A 22,182-nucleotide genomic window follows, 5' to 3' on the forward strand; every position below is an offset into this window, starting at 1 on the left:
ACTGTTAAAAGACTGTGCACTGAATAGACAAAGACAGGAAAATATCATCTTAATGCCAATGAAAATAAAATCAATGTAACGAATGCCACAAAAAAAAGTTGCAGGCATTTGAAAGAAAAGCTTTTTCTTTACAAACTCATCATCATAAGATAAGCAACAAATTTCTAGGTTTTCCTTCATAATTTAAGTAACATAAAACAAGAATTTGACAAGTACAACACAAACTTAAACTCAATGTAAAAAAAAAATTACCTTATTTCTAAACTTTACACCATAGAATTTGTCAGCTGACTCAAGCAGTTCAGGCCTAAAAGTAGTTGTAATAAACTGCGCGTGTACAGCAAGTTCCATAATCATATCTACAAAAAGAAATAGTAATTTAATAAAACCCCTTACTGAGCAGAATTGAACACATAAAGAGCAACTATTCTCATTCTTACCTAAAATTCAAAACAGCCTGTGACTTTATTTTTCATGCATATATCTGCAAAAATTACCAATTTACTCTCTTACATTAGGGATGGATCTTTTACCCAATATCTTAAAGTTACAGAATCTGAAGCAGCAGCTACTATAACACAACATTAAAGATGAGAGAGCAAAACAAGTTTTCTCACACAAAAAACAAGAACAACCTTTCCCTGCTACCCACGTCCCCAAAAATCTTCTGAATTTATTAAAGATCAAATGTAGATTCTATTTTTTTTTTTTCAGATTTTATTTATTTGAGAGAGAGTGCGAGCATGAGTAGTGGGAGGGGCAGAGGGAGAGGGAGAAGCAGACTCTCCACTGAGCAGGGAGCCTGACACAGGACTTGATCCCAGGACCCTGATATCATGACCTGAGCTGAAGGCAGATGCATAATCGACTGAGCCACCCAGGTGCCCCCAAATATAGATTCTTTAAATATAGAATCAATATTTTTATGTCAGGGGCTATTCAAACATTGAAAAAAACAAGTTTTAAAAAGGGAGACTTCTGTGTAAGTTTAACTGAAGTAGGGTTTTTTGGTTTTTTTTTTAAAGATTTTATTTATTTATTTGACAGAGAGAGACAGCCAGAGAGAGAGGGCACACAAGCAGAGGGAGTGGGAGAGGAAGAAGCAGGCTCCCAGCGGAGGAGCCTGATGTGGGGCTTGATCCCAGAACGCTGGGATCACGCCCTGAGCCAAAGGCAGATGCTTAAGGACTGCGCCACCCAGGCGCCCCTGAAGTAGGATTTTCAACTGACAAACACATTGACCTCTCACAGAATTAACTTTGTAAAGTAGTCTAATACTAAATTCTAAAAAACTTATTAAAAGAAATTTACAGAATATACACCCTGTCTAGTCCCCCCAAATATCTTAGGCAACAAAAAAATCACTACCAAATAGGCAAGCTATCATTTTTAAGCAAGTTCTCATTGTTAAGTACAAACCCAAACTACCTGACACAGCCTTTCTGTGCTGGGCATCCAGAGCCTGGTCAATCTCATCAAATAGGTAAAAAGGAGCTGGGTCACATTTCTGAATAGCGAAAATCAGAGCAAGAGCTACCAAGGATTTCTGTCCACCAGAAAGCTGTTGCATTTCTCTCATTTCACCCTGTTTTCCTGTAAAGGACACCTAAGAGAACATTTAACTGAGTTACCATCACCTCTTAAATCACATACAATGCACCAATTTAATTTGTAAAATATTCTACAAATTCCACTATGGCAATACTGGGGAAAATTGGATATAAAGGTATTTTACCCTAATTCCAACTCCAGTGAACTGGTCAACTGATGGGACACTGCTTTGTGACCCAGAACCCCTCTCACTTTCACCACTTCCTTCTCCTTCATCCTGAGACTGACTGCCCTCCACATCTCCTTTCTTCATCACCAAAGTAGCTTTGCCACCAGGTACCAACTTCTGGAATACTTCACTGAAGTTCTTGGATACCTTAAAATGAATGAACAAATAAATGACTAAGTTAGGTGGTGACTCAAATATAAATTTTGCTTAGGTGGCATTGCACATATTATTTCTTAAAGCAACGACAAATACTGAAAAGCAATCGCAAATACTTTAACAAGGGCAACAGACTGAATCCTGTGTAGGATATTCTAATTACTGTGTTAGAAAACTATATGCTAGATTTGTTCACTTGTATTAGATCCAACTGTCAGTGGGAAAAAAACTTTAAAACCTTTACAAACTGAGTAATAAACTGAGTAACAGCCGAAGCTTTTGTCTTGTCTATGCATTAAATACAAACAGAAACATACCTGCTTGAAAGTTAACTGAATAGCTTCATATTTTCGAAGTTCAAGTACATTCATCAGTTCCATGATGGATTTGTACCCCCTATCCAACTCTTCTTGTCGTTTTATTAACTTTTCTTTCTGCTCAGAGAAATTTACAAACTGATCTAAAGCTTTTTTGTTAACATGGCTGTACTTCTTCAATTCTGTGTTGCACTGTTCAAGTTTTCGAAACAACTACAAAGAGAAAAAAATGTATAAATAAATTCACATGCAGAGAAATTTGCCACAAGATTTCAGATTTAAAACTACACAATTTACCTGTTTGAGGCTCAGTGTCTGGTACTTTTCAAATGCTTCCTGGGGAAGTGATCCAAGTTCTCGAATTTTCTTCATACACTCTTCTTTCTTCTTCAGTAGCATACCTTGTCGATTTGTCATCTTTTCTAGTTCTTTAGTATCATGATTTATAGCATCCATGTGTTCTTTTTCCATATTTTTCCAGCGCTCCATACTCTTCTGAAGTTCCTTAATTCCAGCTTCGGTTTTATCAATGGAATTGTCCAAATCTAAAATGGGGGGGAAAACAAATTAAGCCATAATACCTATTTTAAAGCTAGAGTGCTATTTGACCAAAAATTTTAACGGCCATGTTTATCAAAATACATAGGTTTTAGGTTTTTAGACTGTGTAAATCCATGAAACACTTAATTCAGGACAAAATTAGAAGTGTACATCAGTCATCAAGAATATACTTCTCATTACTGATGTTTATAAAAAATAATTTTCTTCTCAGCAACTAGGTGATAAGAAACTTAATTCAGCTATTTCACACTTTTGGCAACAAAATTAATAATTATGGTCTCTCATAAAATTGTCACAAACATTTGAACCAAATAAAGGTTACTACTGATTACCAACCCACTAAACTCCATTCACTATAAATTATTCATGGTGATGGAAAACACACAAAATTATTAGTGCGTGTTTTGCCTATTTGGGTATTTCATTTTGTAGTAAACAATTTTATCAAATAAGCTAATTTTTAACAAAATACAAAAAAATTGTTTACTAAATAAAAATTTACCTTCTGATCGTGCCATAGTATCTTTTACTCTTTTATTGATTGCTTCAAGTTCTGAGGTTGTAGCAGTGAGAACAGTACCCCCTTCTGTCTCTCTCAGTTCGTTAAGTTCCTGCAAGATAAAAGAAACTTAAGATCATTAAATAACAGAGTATGAATTTTGTTAGTTTCAAAATATTATGACTTCAACAGTTTCCAATAGCTGTTACGTTTTTTGCATTAATATATAAAAATTTATTTCATCTTCCAATTGTTGATATATCTTTGTACTGTTTTTAGTTTTTGACTATTATAAATAATGCTATGAACATTGTTTTTTATTAACCTCAATGAAGTATAATTTATATCCAATAAAATGAGCCAATTTTAAGTGTAGAGCTCAGTGAGTTATGACAATGTATACACCCACATAACTACCACCAAAATGAAGATACAGATTTTTTCTTTAAACCAGGAAGTTCCCTTGTTCTCCTCTATAATCAGTTCCCTCTACTCATGGCCCCAGATCATTCTGCTTTCTATTGCTATAGATTAGTTTCCCCAATAGCTGTGATTCTGAATAAGCATTCAAGAGAGATAGAAAGTACACTTTGTATAATGCAAATATTAAGTATCCATTAAAGGGGGGAAAAAGTAATGATATAATAACTAGAAAATTTCTCAGTGAGTGATTATACTGAGAAAACATTAGTAACTAATAACACTTACTGAGTACCTAGAATGTGCCAGGATAATCATACAAAACAGGTATTACTGTTATGCTCATTTTTCACCGGAGGAAACTTGAGGCTTAGGAGTATTACAATACTTGCACAAGATTGTACACTAGATGGCACTGCTAGAACTCCAACCCAGGGTAGGTGCTTTCTGTCCCCAAAGCCCATGCTCTCAGTCAAAGCCACTTGTGTATAAGTTCTTTCCAAAGATTATGGTCATCAACGAAGCCACAAAAAAGAACATACCTGTTCTACTTGGTCCAAGCGTTTCCTCAAATTCTCATTTAGGTATGTCTCTACTCTAGTAATAATACCTTCTAATTTAATTCTTTCATTCAGCAACTGTCTGTTTTCCTAGAAGAAAAAAAAATTATTTGTCTACATAGGCATGCACATTTCACACACAGGAATGCTGTTAATCTGCTGTCCTCTCCATTACTTGCGTTCAAATGACCTGCAATTGAAAGCCCTATATTTTCTTCATTTTCTGTCTTATCCATTCAGAATGCCAAGTTTGTGCGTTTGGTTCTTTTTATAAGACAGGCTGCCAAAAATATTTATCTACTTTTCATTTTTTTTGGACTTAGTGTTTACATCTCTATATACAAAAATCAAATGCTTTATCAAGGGGTGCCTGGGTGATTCAGTCCGTTTAGCATCCAACTTTTGATTCTCACTCATGTCAGGACCTCAGGGTCCTGGGATTGAGACCCAGGTCGGGCTCTGTGCAGAGCACAGAGTCTGCTTGCCCCTCTCCCCCTGTTCCTCTTCCCCCACCCTGCTCTAATAAATAAATCTTAAAAAAAGTGTTTAATCAAAACAATATTAATCATGTAAAGGTAATCAGATCAACAGAGACAGGAAAGCTAACAAGCTCAATCTTACTAATAATAAAAGTGCATTAAATAAGATGAAGAAAATGAAAACTTCCTGTATAATCCTAACAAACCCTGAATGGTTTAGAAAAACTTAATTACCCTTATGGGTATGAGAAGTTCAGGTCTCATTTTTCTATTTTCTCAATGTTCCCTTCTTTTGCATTCCCTTAGTAGCAAGAAACTTTTCACAATAGCCAATTATAAATGAAAATTTATACTTATATAAATTGTACTTGCCTGCTGAAGTTGACGAATTTCATCATTCAGTGCATCTACTCTCTTCTGATCTTCCAGACTAAGTTGTGAAAGCAAATCAGTTCCCAATTCTGCTTTCAACGATTCTCTGGTGGACTCCATAGCATGCAAACTTGCCTCCAAACTTTGTAAGCTACGTTGCTATGTGACAGATCATCCATTAATAAAGGTATTAATCACTGTATTACTTATAATAGTGAAAAACTGAGAATAATCTATATTTGATATTAAAGTGAACTAAACCATATCAACTCAAGTAACTATTAGGTATCCACTTAATAATCAGAACTAAACAGCAATAAGAAAAATATTTATGATACAATATCACCATATGTGGGACCAATCATATTCCATGACTGAATCATATAAAAATCTTCTTGCATATTAATAAGAACAAAAAGAAAAGACTGCTAGAATGTGTTAGGGTGGTATAGCTGGACAATTAAAAACTATTGTTTTAGTACTACTGATGGACTAAACAGTTTTTGTTGAAGCTTATGAGACTAATGTGTGTTATTATTTGTAATTTAGCAATAACAGTTTGGTTTCTTCCCTGTTTAATCTGGATAAAATAAAATATTCAAACAACTCCATAAATAGTGCTTAACAGACAAAAATGATTACTAAGAAATTAATGATTATCAGAAAATACTATTTGCCATAGCTCAAAATGCCTACTTGTTCAATGAAGCTGGACAATCTGAATGTGGACTACAAAAGGAGACCCTGGGTACCCATGGGTGTAAGTGCAATATAGACAGAGATGTCCAAAAGTATGGGTCTACAAAAAAATGGAACATGTGAACTCCAAAGGATCATCTACATAACATATGGTCCATTCCAATTTTAAATAATTAAAATAAATTTTAACAAAAGGGACATACTTACGAACCTTTGGCATAAAAGTTTTCTCTGACTGCTGCCTCTTCTCTTTTAGCATCTTCATTTCTGATAATATGCTATCTCGAGATGCTTTAAATTTCCTTTGCTGGGTCTCTATCTGCTGCATTTGGTTCATCAACTGATCAATTTCATTATTAATCCATATACATGGCTAAGGAAAATTCTCTCAAGTTCTTTTAAAAACAGTGTATATCCCCTTCGTTTTACCTCGAAATAAAAGTTATTTCCCCAAATTTACAGACCATAACAATGCTAAATTAAATACTACACTGTGTTCAATCATAAAGAAGCTTAAAACATCTTATCCACCATTTCTCTCTCAAAATAACTTATATATTTTACTTAAAGCTATATAAAAAAAATTCTTAGGAAACCCTAACAGAATCTAAATGAAGTATATTATTTCTTGTATCTTTTCATTCAAGAAGTATTAACTGTGTAATCTATTACGCTTAAAGCACTACAGAAGGTAGTTATTTATGAAGCGGAGCCCTGCCCAACGTAGAAAAATAATACCACCTAGCTGGATTATCAAATACAGGAAGGTAGTTGATATATGTTGTCAATATCCTTTTTCAGTGTTTCCCAATGTTTTCTTTGTGCCAACATCTTGCCAAATTTGGGCAGTTCTAAATAAGCTCTGCAGACCCCTGCAAAGTCAAAACTAACATGTTTATATACCTTTTGCTCTGTGCTGTTGCTTGCACTGATGGCACAGAAGCTATAAATTCAGTTTAAAAAAAAAATTGCCAGTTTCAATTAAGAATATCCCAGGGCACTTGGGTGGCTCAGTCGGTTAAGCGTCTGCCTTCGGCTCAGGTCATGATCCTGGGGTCCTGGGATTGAGTCCCACATCGGGCTCCCTGCTCAGTGGGGAGACTGCTTCTCCCTCTCCCTCTTTCTGCTCTCTAGCTTACTCTCTCAAAAAAACAAAAAAACCCAAAACAAACAAAAACCTTTAAGAATATCCCAATGACTCCGTAAAAATGGTTGTTCTCGATACTCGAGTGTGTATATGTGTGTGTGTATACATATATATATATATGAAGTAATCTTCGCACCCAATGTGGGCCTTAAACTCATGACCCGGAGATGAAGAGTTGGGTGCTCTACTGACTAAGCAAGGTAGGTGCCCCACAAGTACCTCTATTTTTTAAATTGTGTGACATAATTCGAAGTACATATAAAGCACTTTTGCCTTATACCAAAGTACTGTGGTTATTTTAAGAAAATGTACAGGTACAATGTTTCTGCTGTGAGCTAAACTAGCCACTCTTCATGGAACACCAGTTTTATTTGAAAGAATTGAGAGTACTGTGTTTACTAAGACTTGAATGTTGACAGCTATGTCCTCCACTAATACTACATCTGCACTAAATGACCTTGAAATAAAAATCTGATGCACATTTTTCAACCCCTATGTTTAACTTCTATGCAGTATATGTGGCATTACAGAGGCCCTCCACCCTTCTTTGAAACACTAACCTCGTTTTCCTTTTACAATTCTGATCAATCCTCAGTTTCCTCTATAACTTTAAATTTTAGTGCACGTCAGGTTCTTTGCCCTCAGAAATAGACTGACTCACTGCTATTAGCTTTAAATATTAACAGCTAAGGAAAGAATCAATGTTACAAGAGTTTTTTCCTTGTCTTCAGAAGTTAAGTTTTGACAATAGAAGCTCCCATGCTTAAATAAAAGTCAAATGTGGAATTTTTCCCCACTGTATATATGCAAAAACACACTTAACATGTAAAAGATTATATATTTCAACCCAAACACAGTTCTCCACAGTAGCACAAGAGAAAAAGATATTTTCAATATTTCTGCGCAGGTTTTCATTGAGCTTTGCTTCAAGCTCACCTAGTTCTTCTTCTGCTTTTCTAACATCTTTTTGCAATTCAAGTCTAGATTTCCTTGTGTCATAATAACCTCCGGTTAGAGCACCCCGATGACTAACTTGGTCACCTATAAACAAAGCACAAGGAAGGTAGAAATTCTGTATAACAATTTCTTTATTCAGTGATACTGACTTACAATCAAACAACTAATCTAAAGGCCTTAACTAAATGAGAATTTAAAAGGATTTAAGCCACTCTGAAAAACTTGTTTTCCAACTGTTAAAATCTGCATTTAAAAAATGTGCCTTCTAGGTGAACCTGAACATCTGCCAGAAAAGGAAGTGCTAAAGACCAATGGGGACAGGTCAAGAGGACATAGGACTTGGGAGTCTGGAATTCCACGGGCCACAACTGGGAAAATGTAAACATCAAAGGTAATAATAATGGCAAGTCTTGAGAAGTTGAATGCTTTTAAAAGCATAGAGATAGGGGGTGTCTGGGTGGCTCAGTTGGTTAAGCATCCGCCTTTTTTTTTTTTTTTCAAAGATTTTATTTATTTGACAGAGAGACAGCAAGAGAGGGAACACAAGCAGGGAGAGTGGGAGAGGAAGAAGCAGGCTCCCAGCGGAGCAGGGAGCCCGACGCGGGGCTCAATCCCAGAACCCTGGGATCACGTCCTGAGCGGAAGGCAGACGCTTAACGACTGAGCCACCCAGGCGCCCGACTTGCATCCGACTCTTGATTTCAGCTCAGGTCATGATCTCAGGGTGGTAAGATTGAGCCCCATGTCAGGCTCTGCACTAAGTATGGAACTTGCTTGAGAGCCCACACCTGCTAGCTCTTTCTCTCTTAAAAAAAAAAAAAAAAAAGAAAACACAGGAGCCTTAACAGAATTTAAGAATCACCATTTGGAAACCCCCAGTGTATTGAGTCAAACCACTGGTAAGAAAGTTGTTGGGGTGGGATGCCTGGGTGGCTCAGATGGTTAAGTGGCTGTCTTCAGTTCAGGTCATGATCTCCAGGTCCTGGGATCTAACCCCACATGTCCGGCTCCTGGCTCAGCGGGGAGTCTGCTTCTCCCTCTCCCTTTCCCCCTTTCCCCTGCTCATGCTCTGTCTCAAATGAATAAATAAAATCTTAAAAAAAAAAAAAAAAAGCTGTAGGGGAACCTGATATTCATGTTATCTTAAAGCACAGTCCCACATACCATTATTAATTATGAAGAGGAAAGGGCACCTTTACAACTGAGAGATTGTTACTGGTCAAACTCAGCATTACTAACAGTGGGACACATTGTGTAACACAATAAGAAGTTCATGCCAAGAATGTTTAAACCAAATCTAAAGATGAGGAAGCAGTAAGACAAATCCAGAAAATGGGACATTCTATGAGAAAGTCAATTTCCTGAGGGTGGGAAGGAACAGGAGCTGTCCTATATTGAAAGAATCCAAAGAGAGGACATTGCATGCATCCTTGATTGGATCCTGGATAGAAAAATATTTTGGGGGGCGCCTGGGTGGCTCAGTCGTTAAGTGTCTGCCTTCGGCTCAGGGCGTGATCCCGGGCGTTATGGGATCGAGCCCCACATCAGGCTCCTCCGCTGGAAGCCTGCTTCTTCCTCTCCCACTCCCCCTGCCTGTGTTCCCTCTCTCACTGGCTGTCTCTCTGTCAAATAAATAAATAAAATTAAAAAAAAAAAAAAAAAGAGGCCCTCATTTCTGCTGTCCCATCCCAACCCTGTCCTGATCTTTAAAAAAAAAAGAAAAAAGAAAAATATTTTGGGACAATTGGTAAAATTTTAATGTAGATACTTTTTAGATGATGATATTATTGGGTTATGTTAAATTTCTTAGGTGTAACAATGATACCTGGGGTTATTAAGGAGAGTGACCTTACTCTTATGAGATATACATACTTAACTTTTAGAAATAAAGTATCATAACTTTTATAACTTATTCTCAGAGGTAGTTCAAAACAACAAAAAAATCTACAGAGATAAAGCTGGGGGGGGCATGTTACCTCCTCTCATCAATAAATTATAAAGAAAAGGAAAAAATTTTTAAATGAGGGCATGTGAACTTATATACTCGAGGTTCCTAACCTAGACTCCATGGATAAAGTTCAGGATATCCATGACTTAGGTAGGAAAAATAATTTACATCTTTATTTTTATCTTAGCTTCAAAATGAAATTTAGCAATTCCTTCTGTTATAACAAATAAGAACCACAGTGGTATTATCAGTACTTGTAACTCTGTTACCAAGAGAAATAGCAGCTATTTTCGATCAGATTATACTCGTTGCAAATCTCAAAATATTGTTTTCATGTATCAGTACTTCAAAAGATACATTTATTAGATCCACTGCTAAATCTTGTTTTTTAATACCTTCAAGAATTACTATGTCATATTTGAAAAAATATTGTGATTACCATGTCAATATGACTGGTTTCTTTTGTGATCCAAAGTATTTATTTTACAAACTTAAAAACATTTTAAGAAAGGGCTCACAGGCTATACCAAAGAGCCAAAGGAGTCCACAGTGCAAAAAACGTTAAGAATCCCTACTATAGACCAAATGATTATACTTAAGAAACATCAACTAAATATAAAGTGTGGATTCTGTCTGGACTCAAACAAACCAACTATTCAAAAAAGACAATAAACTGGACGTGAATTTTGAAACATTCTTAAAACTAAAATGGAATTTATTTGTTCAAAGCTAAGAATTACTATTACAAACCTTCCAGGGTAATGCAGTCCATAGTGAAAGCACGGGCTAGCTGGGTTGAAACTTCCATGCTACGACAAATAAGTGTTTTCCCAAACACGTGTTTGAAAGCTTTGTCAAATCTGGGATTGTACCTCAATTTACTTATCATAGGAATCGCATCCTAAAAATGAATATTTTGTCAGCAAAGAGATCACAACACAGTTAATTAAAACATATTAACAGAATTATGAATTACATCCTTATGAAATACAAATAAACACAAATGCCTTCATATTTCAAAACCACTGTTTTTTCTTAATCTGAAGAAATTAGAAAAATCACTACTGAAATATCCTGGAAATTATGTAATCATCTAAGTTTTCAAGAGCAGATCAAAATGACAAAGAGTATAGTGGCTCTGGAGTCAGACAGCTCAAGCTCAAATCCTAGTTCTGACACTCATCAGATGTACACTCTGGACAAGCTGCTTAACTTCTCCATTTAACAGTTACTTAATCCATAAAACTGTGATTAACAGTACTTTCCTGATAAAGTTGTTAAGACTAGACAAATTAATGATATGTGAAACACAGAATAGCATCTGTCACACAGAAGGGCTCAATAGGGGTGCCTGGGGCTCAGTCAGGTGAGCGTCTGACTTTTGATTTGGGATCAGGTCATGATCTCAGGGTTGTGAGATCAAGCCCCATGTCAGGCTCCATGCTAAGCATGGAGCCTGCTTAAGATTCTCTCTCTCCCTCCCCCTCTCATTTCCCCCACCTCCCGGCTGGCTTGCATATGCGCTCTTTAAAAAAAAAAAAAAAGCTAAATAAATGTAACTAATGGTATTTCTTCAAAATGTTTTCATTTTATTATATATGTCTTAGATAATCAAGAAAATATTTTTTCATATAAAATTTTCCCTTTTTATGTTCTTATAAACTGTTAGGAAAGTATTTTTCTAATTTTCAAATTAGGAAACATAACCTACATACAGAAAAATGCAACAAATATTATTAAGCTTAAATCAATAATTATAAAGAGAACACCAATGTAACTACCATGGAGGACAAGAAATAAAACACTGCTGACCCTAAGAAGTGTGCCTCTTTTCTAATCACATAGTGTTGGAGGTGACCACTATCATAACTTTTGTGATAACCATTACCTTGCACGTCTTTCTAATTCTATCATCTAAATTTAGTTTTATGTGTTTATTCATTTTTTTTTTTTTTAAAGATTTAATTTATTTATTCGACAGACATAGAGACAGCCAGCGAGAGAGGGAACACAAGCAGGGGGAGTGGGAGAGGAAGAAGCAGGCTCACAGCAGAGGAGCCTGATGTGGGGCTCGATCCCATAACGCCGGGATCACGCCCTGAGCCGAAGGCAGACGCTCAACCGCTGTGCCACCCAGGCGCCCCTGTTTATTCATTTTTAAGATTTTATTTATTTATTTTTGGGGGGGTTGGTAAGGGGCAGAGGGAGGACAGAGAGAATCTCAATCAGACTCCCCATGAGTGTGGAGCCCGATGTGGGGCTTGGTCCCAGGACTATGAGGATCATGACCTGAGCTGAAATCAAAAGCAGGATGCCTGATCGACTGAGCCACCCAGGTGCCCCTGTTTATGTGTTTAAAGGGAATCACACTACATGCAATCTTGAGTCTTGCTTCATTCACAGTATCACACTTGTGATCACATTTGTGATTAAATATTTCCTCCCCCAGAACTATCAAGGATAATTTATAGATTTAAAAGAAGAAAAAGCTGGATGCTTTAAGGTAGAGCTTTAAAGATTCTCCCTGTTTCAGAGGCACCTGGGTAGCTCGGTTAAGCATATGAATTCAGCTCAGGTCATGATCCAGGGGTCCTGGGATCAAGCCCCATGTGGGGTTCCCTGCTCAGTGGCGGATCTGCTTCTCCTACTCCCTCTGCCCCTCCTCCCTCTTGTGCTAATAAATAAATAAAACCTTAAAAAAAAAAAAAGATTCTCACTGTACCACTTAAACTATTATCATAGAGTTTCAGCTTTAACCTTAGACTAGGATAAGTAAAATAGTTGCTAATACCATCAACATTATGAAACCAAATACCTCAAAGCAATTACATTTTTCTCAAGAACACTGTCTGAGGAATATTTTTAATTCATTTAAATGTATACCAACAAGTAACAAAAGCAACATTGTTTTCAGGGACTATCAGCTTGCTAGACATTTTTATCAAATTTATAAACCATTTTAAAAGTATATTCAAAAAACTTAAAAAATATTCACTTCAAATGACAGTTCCTCAGGGATTTCTTCTCCTTAATTTTGTCACCCGGGGATAATCTCTCAAAGTATCCTGTACTTATGTATTTTAACACTTTACACATTTGCAATGATTTGCTTCATGTGTTGGCTGTGACCTGTCTCCCTTCCAATCCCTTCCTAGTAGTGACTATGCTGTAAGGGAAGAAAAGCATGTTTATCTCACAGACCAGTGAATCCTAACACACAGTGCCTGTGCACTAGCATGTGCTAACCACAATAAGAAATAACTTATTGAAAAAAAGATACATCTTCACACACACCAACTCACATTGGTTTCAGGATAGGCAGTATCCCTGACATCTAACTTGTTAAGAGGCAGAAAAGTGACCTCTCCAGGAAGATTCATTTTATTAAACTCCATCAAAATCTTTGTGCTGACTTCATCCGAATCAACAATATGATAAAATAACCTGCATGTAAACAAAACAAGACACATCTTTATTGCTAGACCTTAAAGTGCTATAAACATTTAAGCAAACAATTCACTTTTTTTCTATGCAACCCATTTGTACTGGGGTAGGGTGGGAGGGAAACTACTTAGAAAATTCCAATGGGGGGAGGGAGAGGAAACCCCAAAAGAGAGAGTTCTAGCTTCTAAAATTAGGAATACTTAACACGTACATCTTTAAAAAATTAAGTAAGCAACTAGGATAAAAGAAGGTAATGGGAGATACAGTGTACTAAAATTCCAAAAAGCTGCTTCTTATTCTTATTCCTTCTTTCCTTTATAAATTCAAAATATCAAACAAAAACTTCACCTGTTGCCAGCAGTGACTTCCACGCATGTGTAGAAAGCAGGCTCACATTCGAAGTTATTCATCACGATGCCGTGATAGCCATTTTGAACATGCTGGTTTATTCCTTTCCTACGAAAGTGGTCCAGTACTTTGTTTATGCTGTCTATTCCATTTAAAATAGCCTGTTAAATTGTCAGAGGTGAAAAATATTAAAATAGTATTTCCAGTGGCGCTCCTGGTAAGAAACAAACCCTTTACTCTATATATTAAAAAATAGTTCAGAGATTAAAATAAAAACCCTCCCCAACACCACATCACCCCCTTGAAAAATGCCAACTACACAAACACTTTATATTATGGGTTCTGTTCCGACACTAACATTAAAAATGGGACTCTTCATCTAAAAATCCAAAGTGCTATCATTAATGAATGGGTCATAGTAAGGCTGCTTAAACAAGACCCATCATTTCAAATTTATAAGACAAGTGATTTGCACTCTTATTTGTCACCTGGAACCAAGGATTTACAGCTAGAAAACTTACAAATTCTTATGTAATGATTGGCTCAATGTAAACTGAAGTAATGAAAGAACCTGCTCACCTTTCCTGTTGCTGCTCTAAGAAGCTGCTGTTTCTTTTCAAGATCTTCTCTTTTAGCAGCAAGTGCTTGCTGTTCTGCATTCTCCTCTCTCCACAAGTAACTAATCAATAAAAATAAGACTGTCTTTAATTTTAAAAGCATTAAGAAGATGCACCAACAGTATGTAATTTAGGGAAAATACTTAAAAAACATCAAACTTGAATACTTCATTTGTAACTTTTTCTTTAAAAATTTTTAAAAACATTTTATTTATTTGAGAGAGAGAGAGAGATGGGCGGGGGGAACACAAGTGCACAAGTAGAAGGGAGAGGGTGAGGGAGAAGACCTCCCTGCTGAGCAGGAAGCCCGACTCAGGGCATGATCCCAGGACACTGGGATTATGACCTGAGCCTAAGGCAGATGTTTAACCAACCGAGCCACCCAGGCGGCCCAAGATTTTTTTTAAGTAATCTCTACACCCAAAGTGGGGCTTGAACTCACAACCCCAAGATCAAGAATTGCATATGCTCCACCAACTGAGCCAGCCAGGTATCCCTAGCTCATTTATAACTTAAAGACATTTAACAGCCAGTAATTAGTGTTACTCAAAAAAATTAAGGCATATTTTAGTCTATACTAACTTTCTTTCACTTTGTAATTCGTCTTTCTTATTTTTGACTTCGTAGTATTTTCTGTCCAGTTCTTCTACTCGAGCTTTGACTTCATTAAGATCCTGATCCAGTTTCTATAGAAATAAAAATAATTTAAACTTAAAATCCAATTTCATGCAAACTAATCCATAGTGAGAGCAAGATCAATAGTTACTAGGGGATAACAGGGGAAGAAGGAAGGGGAAACACCTTGGGGTGATGAACAGGCTTGTTAACTGTGGTGATGACTGTGGTGATGATTTCACAGATACATTCATATGTCAAAACTTATCAAATGATACATTTTAAACACATGCAATTTATTTTATGTCAATTGAACCTTAATGAAGCTGTTAAAAATCCAGTTCTAACTTTTTAAAAATGCCTTTAGGCAAAGAGCACATCAAGAGAAAACATAACCATAAAATACTCTCAAAAATTATGCTAAAATAGAATTTGCTAATGATCTAAACCTTTCTACTAGAATTTTAGAAGAAAAACATACATTCACAAATGCTCAAAATACTGCAGTCAATAGTTTTCACACCACTCCCTCCACACACATATGATTGAGAATTATACTAAGAAGCAAAGGTCATTCTACATAATTCAATCAGCACTATAAAATCATCTCTATCCAGTATAGAGGACAGACTTCACCAGTGGAAGGTGTAGCTGAAATACTGCAAAATATAATGAAGTTCAAGCTTGAGAAAGAATGAATAAAAACTCCACTGAAAAATCTTGGCTCATCACCAGGCTGTTTCAAAAGGAGCATTTGCTGAGGTTGTTTCAATGAACTCATGACATACACATTTTCTTTCTTTCATTCAGGAAAGGGCATGTAGCCATCACAGCTGAAACAATATTAATTAATTTCCAAATAACTACCTACCTGGATCAACCTGTGTTTTCCATTCCCTCCATAAAATATGCTGACTAAAGCATACTGGACTCTAGAGGCTAGGAGGCTACTGTCTATTACTCCTGGTCACTTTTCTACCAGTTATTTATGATTACAGAGCCCGCTGGGTTTGCTCCCCACTATGTTTTCGTTTTTTGTTTATGCTGTGATTAAATATTAAACAGAATATGAAGGCAAAGAAAAGAGCTGTTTCTTTAAAAACTTGTTTTCATTTTGGATACACTCAAAGGTGACTCACTAAAAACTGAATTAAATGGGAATATCAACTCTAAAAGATCAGGGAGAAATGACCTAATATATAAATGCATATATTAATATGTAATATGCACTTTATAACAAAATACAGTAATTCAAAATGCTAAATCACGAAGTTAAAGACTAGGACACTGATCCAGATTATGAAAGACAACAGAAATACGACAACTAAATGCAATACATGATCCTAGATTGAATCCTGAAATCTGTTCTCATCCAGCTTTAAGGAGAACTATATTTACACGTATGGCTCATAACTAAAAGTCTCCTGAGAACTCCCAACCGCTACTCATACTCAAACATCTTGGGCTCTACATGAAAAGACTGGTATGTACTCTGGTAGGAGCTGTTGATAATGGGGGAGGCTATGCATTTGTGGGGGGAGGAGGTATATGGGAAACCTCTGTACCTTACCTTCCTCCCAATTTTGGTGTGAACCCAAAACTACTCTAAAAAAAGGGTCTTAAAAAAAGATTGGTACATGAGCATACATTTATCTTTTTAAGCAAAATACTTAGGATATATATAAATATATGTATGCTTACATATCTATAAGTAATACAAATATCACATAAAATTTAAATATATACACATACATATATGAAGATTTTATTCATTTAGTAACTTTTTTGATATAAACCAATAACCAACTGGTGCAGATCTCATGAGGTAAGAGGGTTCCTCTGTGTAGGTACGTATATAACTTTCTCACCCTACACTTGTCCTACACACTCCCTTCTCATCACTTCTATCATCCTCCAATCACCTATATAGAGCCAAACATAACACTTAACAAAGCATTTTTCCCCCCTTCTCATTTTAAATAACGTGAGATCTTTCTTATTCTGGAAATGATTTTACCTTCTATTTCAATTTTTAAGAAAATGCTACTAAACATGCATAGTAGATAATGTTTTATTCATTTAGAAAATCTTATAAAATCACCACTGCCTTAACCAATAAAAAATATATTTTGGAGTAAGTTATTAAATCAACGGAGAATTGTGAAAGACTATAAAAATGGAAAAAAATTTAAATTACTTACTCTAAAGTTATATTTTAGACTTGTTTATCATGTTAAAATTAAGGGTAGTTCAGGAACATTATATCAATTCATAAAAATATATCTTAAAATATACTCAATCTGACACGAACACTCGCAGATATGGAAAAAATCTTCCTTGAAAAGGAAAACTACCAGATAAATATTAATGTATATGTACAAATATTATGTATATAAATATTAAATTGTGCTGGTCTTTTCTAAATAAGTACCTGTTTTGTATATTTTAAGAGTAGCAATTTAACTGCTCAAAAATAAAAAATAAATAGGTAAAATGTACATGTCTTCCAAAAGATTTTCACAAAGCAGCTATAGAAGTTCTTACATTATACTGCTCTAGGTTTTTCTCCTTATTTGCCTCAGTGTCCTCCAAATCCTTATGGATAGCAGCAATCTGTCTTTTCTTGTCATTAATAGCCTGATCTAAAGACTTGAGTTCTTTTTTAATCCACTTATCCCTTTCTTCTTTTGATGTAAACTGGCTTCCTCGGCCCTGCTTTGCATAAAGATCTGTTCTTTCCTGGGTAGCTTGGGCCAATCTATACAAAACAGAAGAAAAGAATGGATTAAAAAGGAGACAAGAAAATAAGCAAGTTTAACTGCAACTGATATGTCAAGAGCACACAGACAATAGCCATTTTAAAAATTCCATTAAAAAAAAATATAAAAAGCAACTGGTATCTAATAGAGCTCCCTGGACTAGTACTATGTAAATTTCATTTTGAAAAAATCAGTTAAAGTCATGTGAAACAGCCCATATCCTAAGGATTTTAGGCAGACAATGTCTTTACTCCAGGTCTGGGTTAGTAAAGCTAGAGACAGTTCTAATATCCTATATCTAAAGAATTTTCAAACTATATAACTATATAAATGTTTCTAATTCTTTACAATAAAAGACACTATATCAAGGTTAAAAGGCAGGAGAAAGACAAAGAAAATATTTACAATATATAAAATACTAGAACAAATACAGATTACAGACAACCCTATCAAACAATAAGAAAAAAAATCAGAAAAAAGGGGTAAAGGAAATCACTAAATCAAATACTGGTGGCATAAAAACATAATAATGCACTAAACCATGAAATCAGCAAAGCTGGCATGTTCAATCTACAGAGAGTTAGTAAAATGTTTAGATGCTAAAAGAGCAATGAAAAAAGGAAATAGGATGAAACAGAGTAAGATGTCATATGGGTAAAAAACAAAAACAAAAAAATCCCCAAAAACCACCATCCATGTTTTAAAAAGCCCAATGACATCTAGGCAAGTTATTTATCTTATGCAAGTTATTTAAGCTCCCAGAGCCTCAAATCTGTTGAACTTACAGTGAGGATAATGTGAATCTCTTAGGGCTTCTGAGTGAAAAAAATTTACGTGATATGTATACAATAACACTTGGCCCACAGTAGCTTTACTTTGAAATTGGATTTAACTTTTGCCCTTTCTTCTTAACTTGTAACTATTTAGCTTTCACAGAGGAGCTATGTAGAAAGGTAGAAGTGTTGGTGAAAGAAATCGCAGACCTAGCAATTCCTCGCTCTTCTTTTTCTTTCACGCTGTTGAATTTGGGTTCTGTTTCTGCCAGTTCTTTCTGCTTTTCTTCTATTTTTTCAAGCAGCTTCTGCCTCTCTTTTAATAAGCGTTTCTGTAAATAAAGCAGGGTAAGTAAAAATGCAACCTGAAAAATTTCTGCTTTAAGTTTAGCATATTTTCTCATGAAAAAAATTCAAGGGAAAACTCATCCTGCAACACAAAACTAATTTTTATTTTATTTTATTTATTTATTTTTTTTAAAGATTTTATTTATTATTTATTTGACAGAGACAGAGACAGCCAGCGAGAGAGGGAACACAAGCAGGGGGAGTGGGAGAGGAAGAAGCAGGCTCATAGCGGAGGAGCCTGATGTGGGGCTCGATCCCACAACGCCGGGATCACGCCCTGAGCCGAAGGCAGACGCTCAACCGCTGTGCCACCCAGGCGCCCCACAAAACTAATTTTTAAATAAAAGAAACAAGGAGACAGTATGAGTTGCTACTTGAGTAGAGATTATTTTAATGTGCCAGATCTTTTACAAAAATTTAAGCATGCACCCCCATCACAGAAAGGATGGTCTTCTGCAATTCCTACTCAACTGAACATTCACATCTTTCATTTTTAGCATTTTAACTTACCCTTTGTTCACTATTGCCTGCCAATTCATCTTGTAAATCCTTGGCTTTAAGCTCCAATTTAGTCCTCTGCTTAATCTGCTCTTGTCTTTCAGCGCTGAGCTGCTCCTTTTCTTCTTTCATAGCTGAAATTTTTGTTTTCAGTTCTCTTACTTGGCGCTCAATATCCTAGTCAAAAAGTATGAAACAGAAATGAGTCAGACAATTAGAAGTGTAACAGCAGTTTTTACACCATTAGTTCTGTCCCTTTTTCCTTCATTTACACTTTCAGTACTATTCCGTCTTTCCAATACTCAACCCCAATGACAGCCAGGTGAAGTTACCATTCCATAATTCTGGTACAAAAGGATTTACTGTGGTCAAAAAATATCCAAGCCTAGTTTATAATCTTACCTCCATCTTATCTCTTGCATCCTGCTGGGCATCTCTTAATTGTCTGGATTTTTCTCCACTAGTCTCTCGCTTAGCAGAAAGCTGGAAGGAACAAAAAGCTGTAATTTCTAATTCATTTTGTATTTATTTAACACTTCATAACTGTAGTAAAATTGTAAAATATCTGCTAAAAAATCATTCACTTGAAGAGGTTTTTTTTTGTTTGTTTTGTTTTGTTTTAATTTTTAGTGGTTTTAAGTAGAAAGCTCCTTCAGTTAAGTATTACAGAAAACAAATTTTTGGACAAAAAGTCAGCAATACTAATTACAAAATACATTTTAAAAAGCCAAGAAAAAAATTCATGATGCTTTTTTTTTTTTTTTTTAATACATAAACTCCACCCCCAATGTGGGGCTTTCCAGACCCCCTTCACGAGGCTTTTAAAGGTGGCGTCCCTCATTTTGGTTTGCCTTGCACCACCACCTGATTACATTTCAGATAAAACTATAGCAAGGACCATACAGGTCTAGGCATTTTCCTTGGAATAAACTGAAAGAACAAATTTACTGACCAACGATTTCATTAAGAGGTTTAAAAATTTTTTTTAAGTTTCTATTTAAAAAATCAATGAGAAGTATAAATATAGAATGAGCTTAACATATTCATTAAAATAAAATCACTCTGAATTTAAGTAACAAAATTCTTTTACCTCATCAAGTTTAGCACGAGTCTCATTAAGTTCCTGGTTGTAAATGGTATATTCCAGGGCTCTTCTCATTTTATCCCACTTTTGATACTGAGCTAGTTCTTCCTTTTCTTCCTCTAAGGTATGTAATCTCTCTTCAATATATTTTAGTAACTCATTGATTTTTTCCCGTTTGCCCTCTTAAAAAGAAATGAGAGGGGTGAAGGAGTTGAATAAAAGTTTTATGTAAATAGTATCTATTCTCAACTATAACATGAGTTAAAATTAATCTTAAGAACTATAGCATTATAGGATAGTATGTGGTAACCAAATCTAAGATACTAAAATGACAAATGCTTTGTTATGAAAAGCACCAGAGAACAAAGTTACACATGGTGACACTTTTTATTATTTTAGTTGATATACAATGTTATATCAGTTTCAGGTACACAATATAGTGATTCTGTAATTCGTTACATTACACAATGCTCACTGTGCTAAATGTAGTTACCATCTGTCACCACACAATGTCATTAGACTATCATGGCCTATATTCTCTCCTGTACTTTTCATCTCCGTGACTTACTTTGTAACTGAAAGTCTTTCCTTTTAATCCTTTTTACCTATTTCACCCATCTTCCCCTTGCACCACCACCCTGGCAACTACTAGTTTGTTCTCTGTTTTTATGAATCTATTTTGTTTGCTAGGTTTTTTTAGATTCCAAATATTAGTGAAATGATGTATTTGCCTTTCTCTATCTTATTTCATCAGTATAACACCCTCTAGGTTCATCCATGTTGTCACAAATGGCAGGGTCTCATTTTTTGAAAAGTGGGTGAGTAATATTCCATCGTATACATACACCACATATTCTTTATCCATTCATCTACTGATGGACACTTAGGTTGCTTCTACCTATTGGCTACTGTTAAGTAATGCTGTAATGAACATACAGGTGCACATATCTTTTTGAACCAGTGTTCACTAGTTCTTATAATATTACATGTGCTAAGGGCCTCAGTTTAAACTTCCTTTAAAGGCAACTATGTCTTCCCACAATATTAAAAAGAAAAAACAAAACCCTAGTAATATCATTGGTGTCACTGACTTTCAACTTTTATCATAATAGCATTATCTATAATTGCCATATATTGAACATCCACTATACCTTCCAATTGTGGTGCTACTCTGCTCCTCTACTCACCACCATAAACTATGAAAAAGAATTTTACAAAAGTCACAGTGTCAGTTAATTATCAGTCAGATTTTGAACTCAAGAATGTCTGATTCTAAGAGATGACAGAACACAGCACGTGAAAAGCAAAGTAGGGTTTCCATAATAGATGTACTAAGGAAGATTCAAAGTTTTCCATTTACTTGCTCCTAAACAACTTAAAACCTAATGCCAGCTGATACAGCAATTTTTTTTGAGGATTGCCTCCAAATCTGTTACCTTCACTAACGACAGTGGAGGCACAAAATAGTTGAACTATAAAGGCATTATTATCGAACAGCAATTCTTTAAAGAAATTATTTGAAATCTCAAAATTTAAAATGTCACAAACTAATTTTCTTTCTCTTCAGTACATAGGCAAATTTTCAAACAGTATAGAAAACAGAAGCCCTTTCAACTATAACACAATGAAAAAGTAATTCATAAAATAAGGCAGAATCACATTTCTTTACCTGTTTCTTTCATTAAAGATATGCTTTCTTCTTTTCGTTCATCGTATACTCTAGTTCCAGCTACTTCTCTTAACAGCTTTAGTCTCTGAGAATCTGGTGCTGTAGCCATCTGGTTGATCTACAAATTTTAGA

At 35.4% G+C, this 22,182-nt stretch overlaps 1 protein-coding gene across 1 annotated transcript in view; it reads right to left on the minus strand.

Moving 5' to 3' along the window:
- SMC3 (structural maintenance of chromosomes 3) overlaps positions 1-22,182 on the minus strand; it is a 38,871-nt gene that overhangs the window by 2,512 nt on the left and 14,177 nt on the right. The window contains exons 8-28 of the mRNA XM_045803083.2: positions 22,051-22,168; positions 20,388-20,563; positions 19,700-19,780; positions 19,310-19,474; positions 18,662-18,783; positions 17,464-17,677; positions 14,887-14,990; positions 14,267-14,366; positions 13,688-13,848; positions 13,198-13,339; positions 10,646-10,796; positions 7,879-8,031; positions 6,055-6,206; positions 5,145-5,303; positions 4,276-4,383; positions 3,317-3,425; positions 2,551-2,798; positions 2,254-2,466; positions 1,736-1,927; positions 1,429-1,606; positions 253-359 (exon numbers count right to left, since the gene is read on the minus strand). Coding sequence (XP_045659039.1) covers positions 253-359; positions 1,429-1,606; positions 1,736-1,927; positions 2,254-2,466; positions 2,551-2,798; positions 3,317-3,425; positions 4,276-4,383; positions 5,145-5,303; positions 6,055-6,206; positions 7,879-8,031; positions 10,646-10,796; positions 13,198-13,339; positions 13,688-13,848; positions 14,267-14,366; positions 14,887-14,990; positions 17,464-17,677; positions 18,662-18,783; positions 19,310-19,474; positions 19,700-19,780; positions 20,388-20,563; positions 22,051-22,168 — 3,153 coding nt within the window. The remainder of the gene's footprint in view (positions 1-252; positions 360-1,428; positions 1,607-1,735; positions 1,928-2,253; positions 2,467-2,550; positions 2,799-3,316; positions 3,426-4,275; positions 4,384-5,144; positions 5,304-6,054; positions 6,207-7,878; positions 8,032-10,645; positions 10,797-13,197; positions 13,340-13,687; positions 13,849-14,266; positions 14,367-14,886; positions 14,991-17,463; positions 17,678-18,661; positions 18,784-19,309; positions 19,475-19,699; positions 19,781-20,387; positions 20,564-22,050; positions 22,169-22,182) is intronic.

Source organism: Ursus americanus, chromosome 6 (assembly GCF_024610735.1).
Source record: "Ursus americanus isolate L20-20 chromosome 6, mUrsAme1.1.p, whole genome shotgun sequence".
Taxonomy (NCBI): Eukaryota; Metazoa; Chordata; class Mammalia; order Carnivora; family Ursidae; genus Ursus; species Ursus americanus.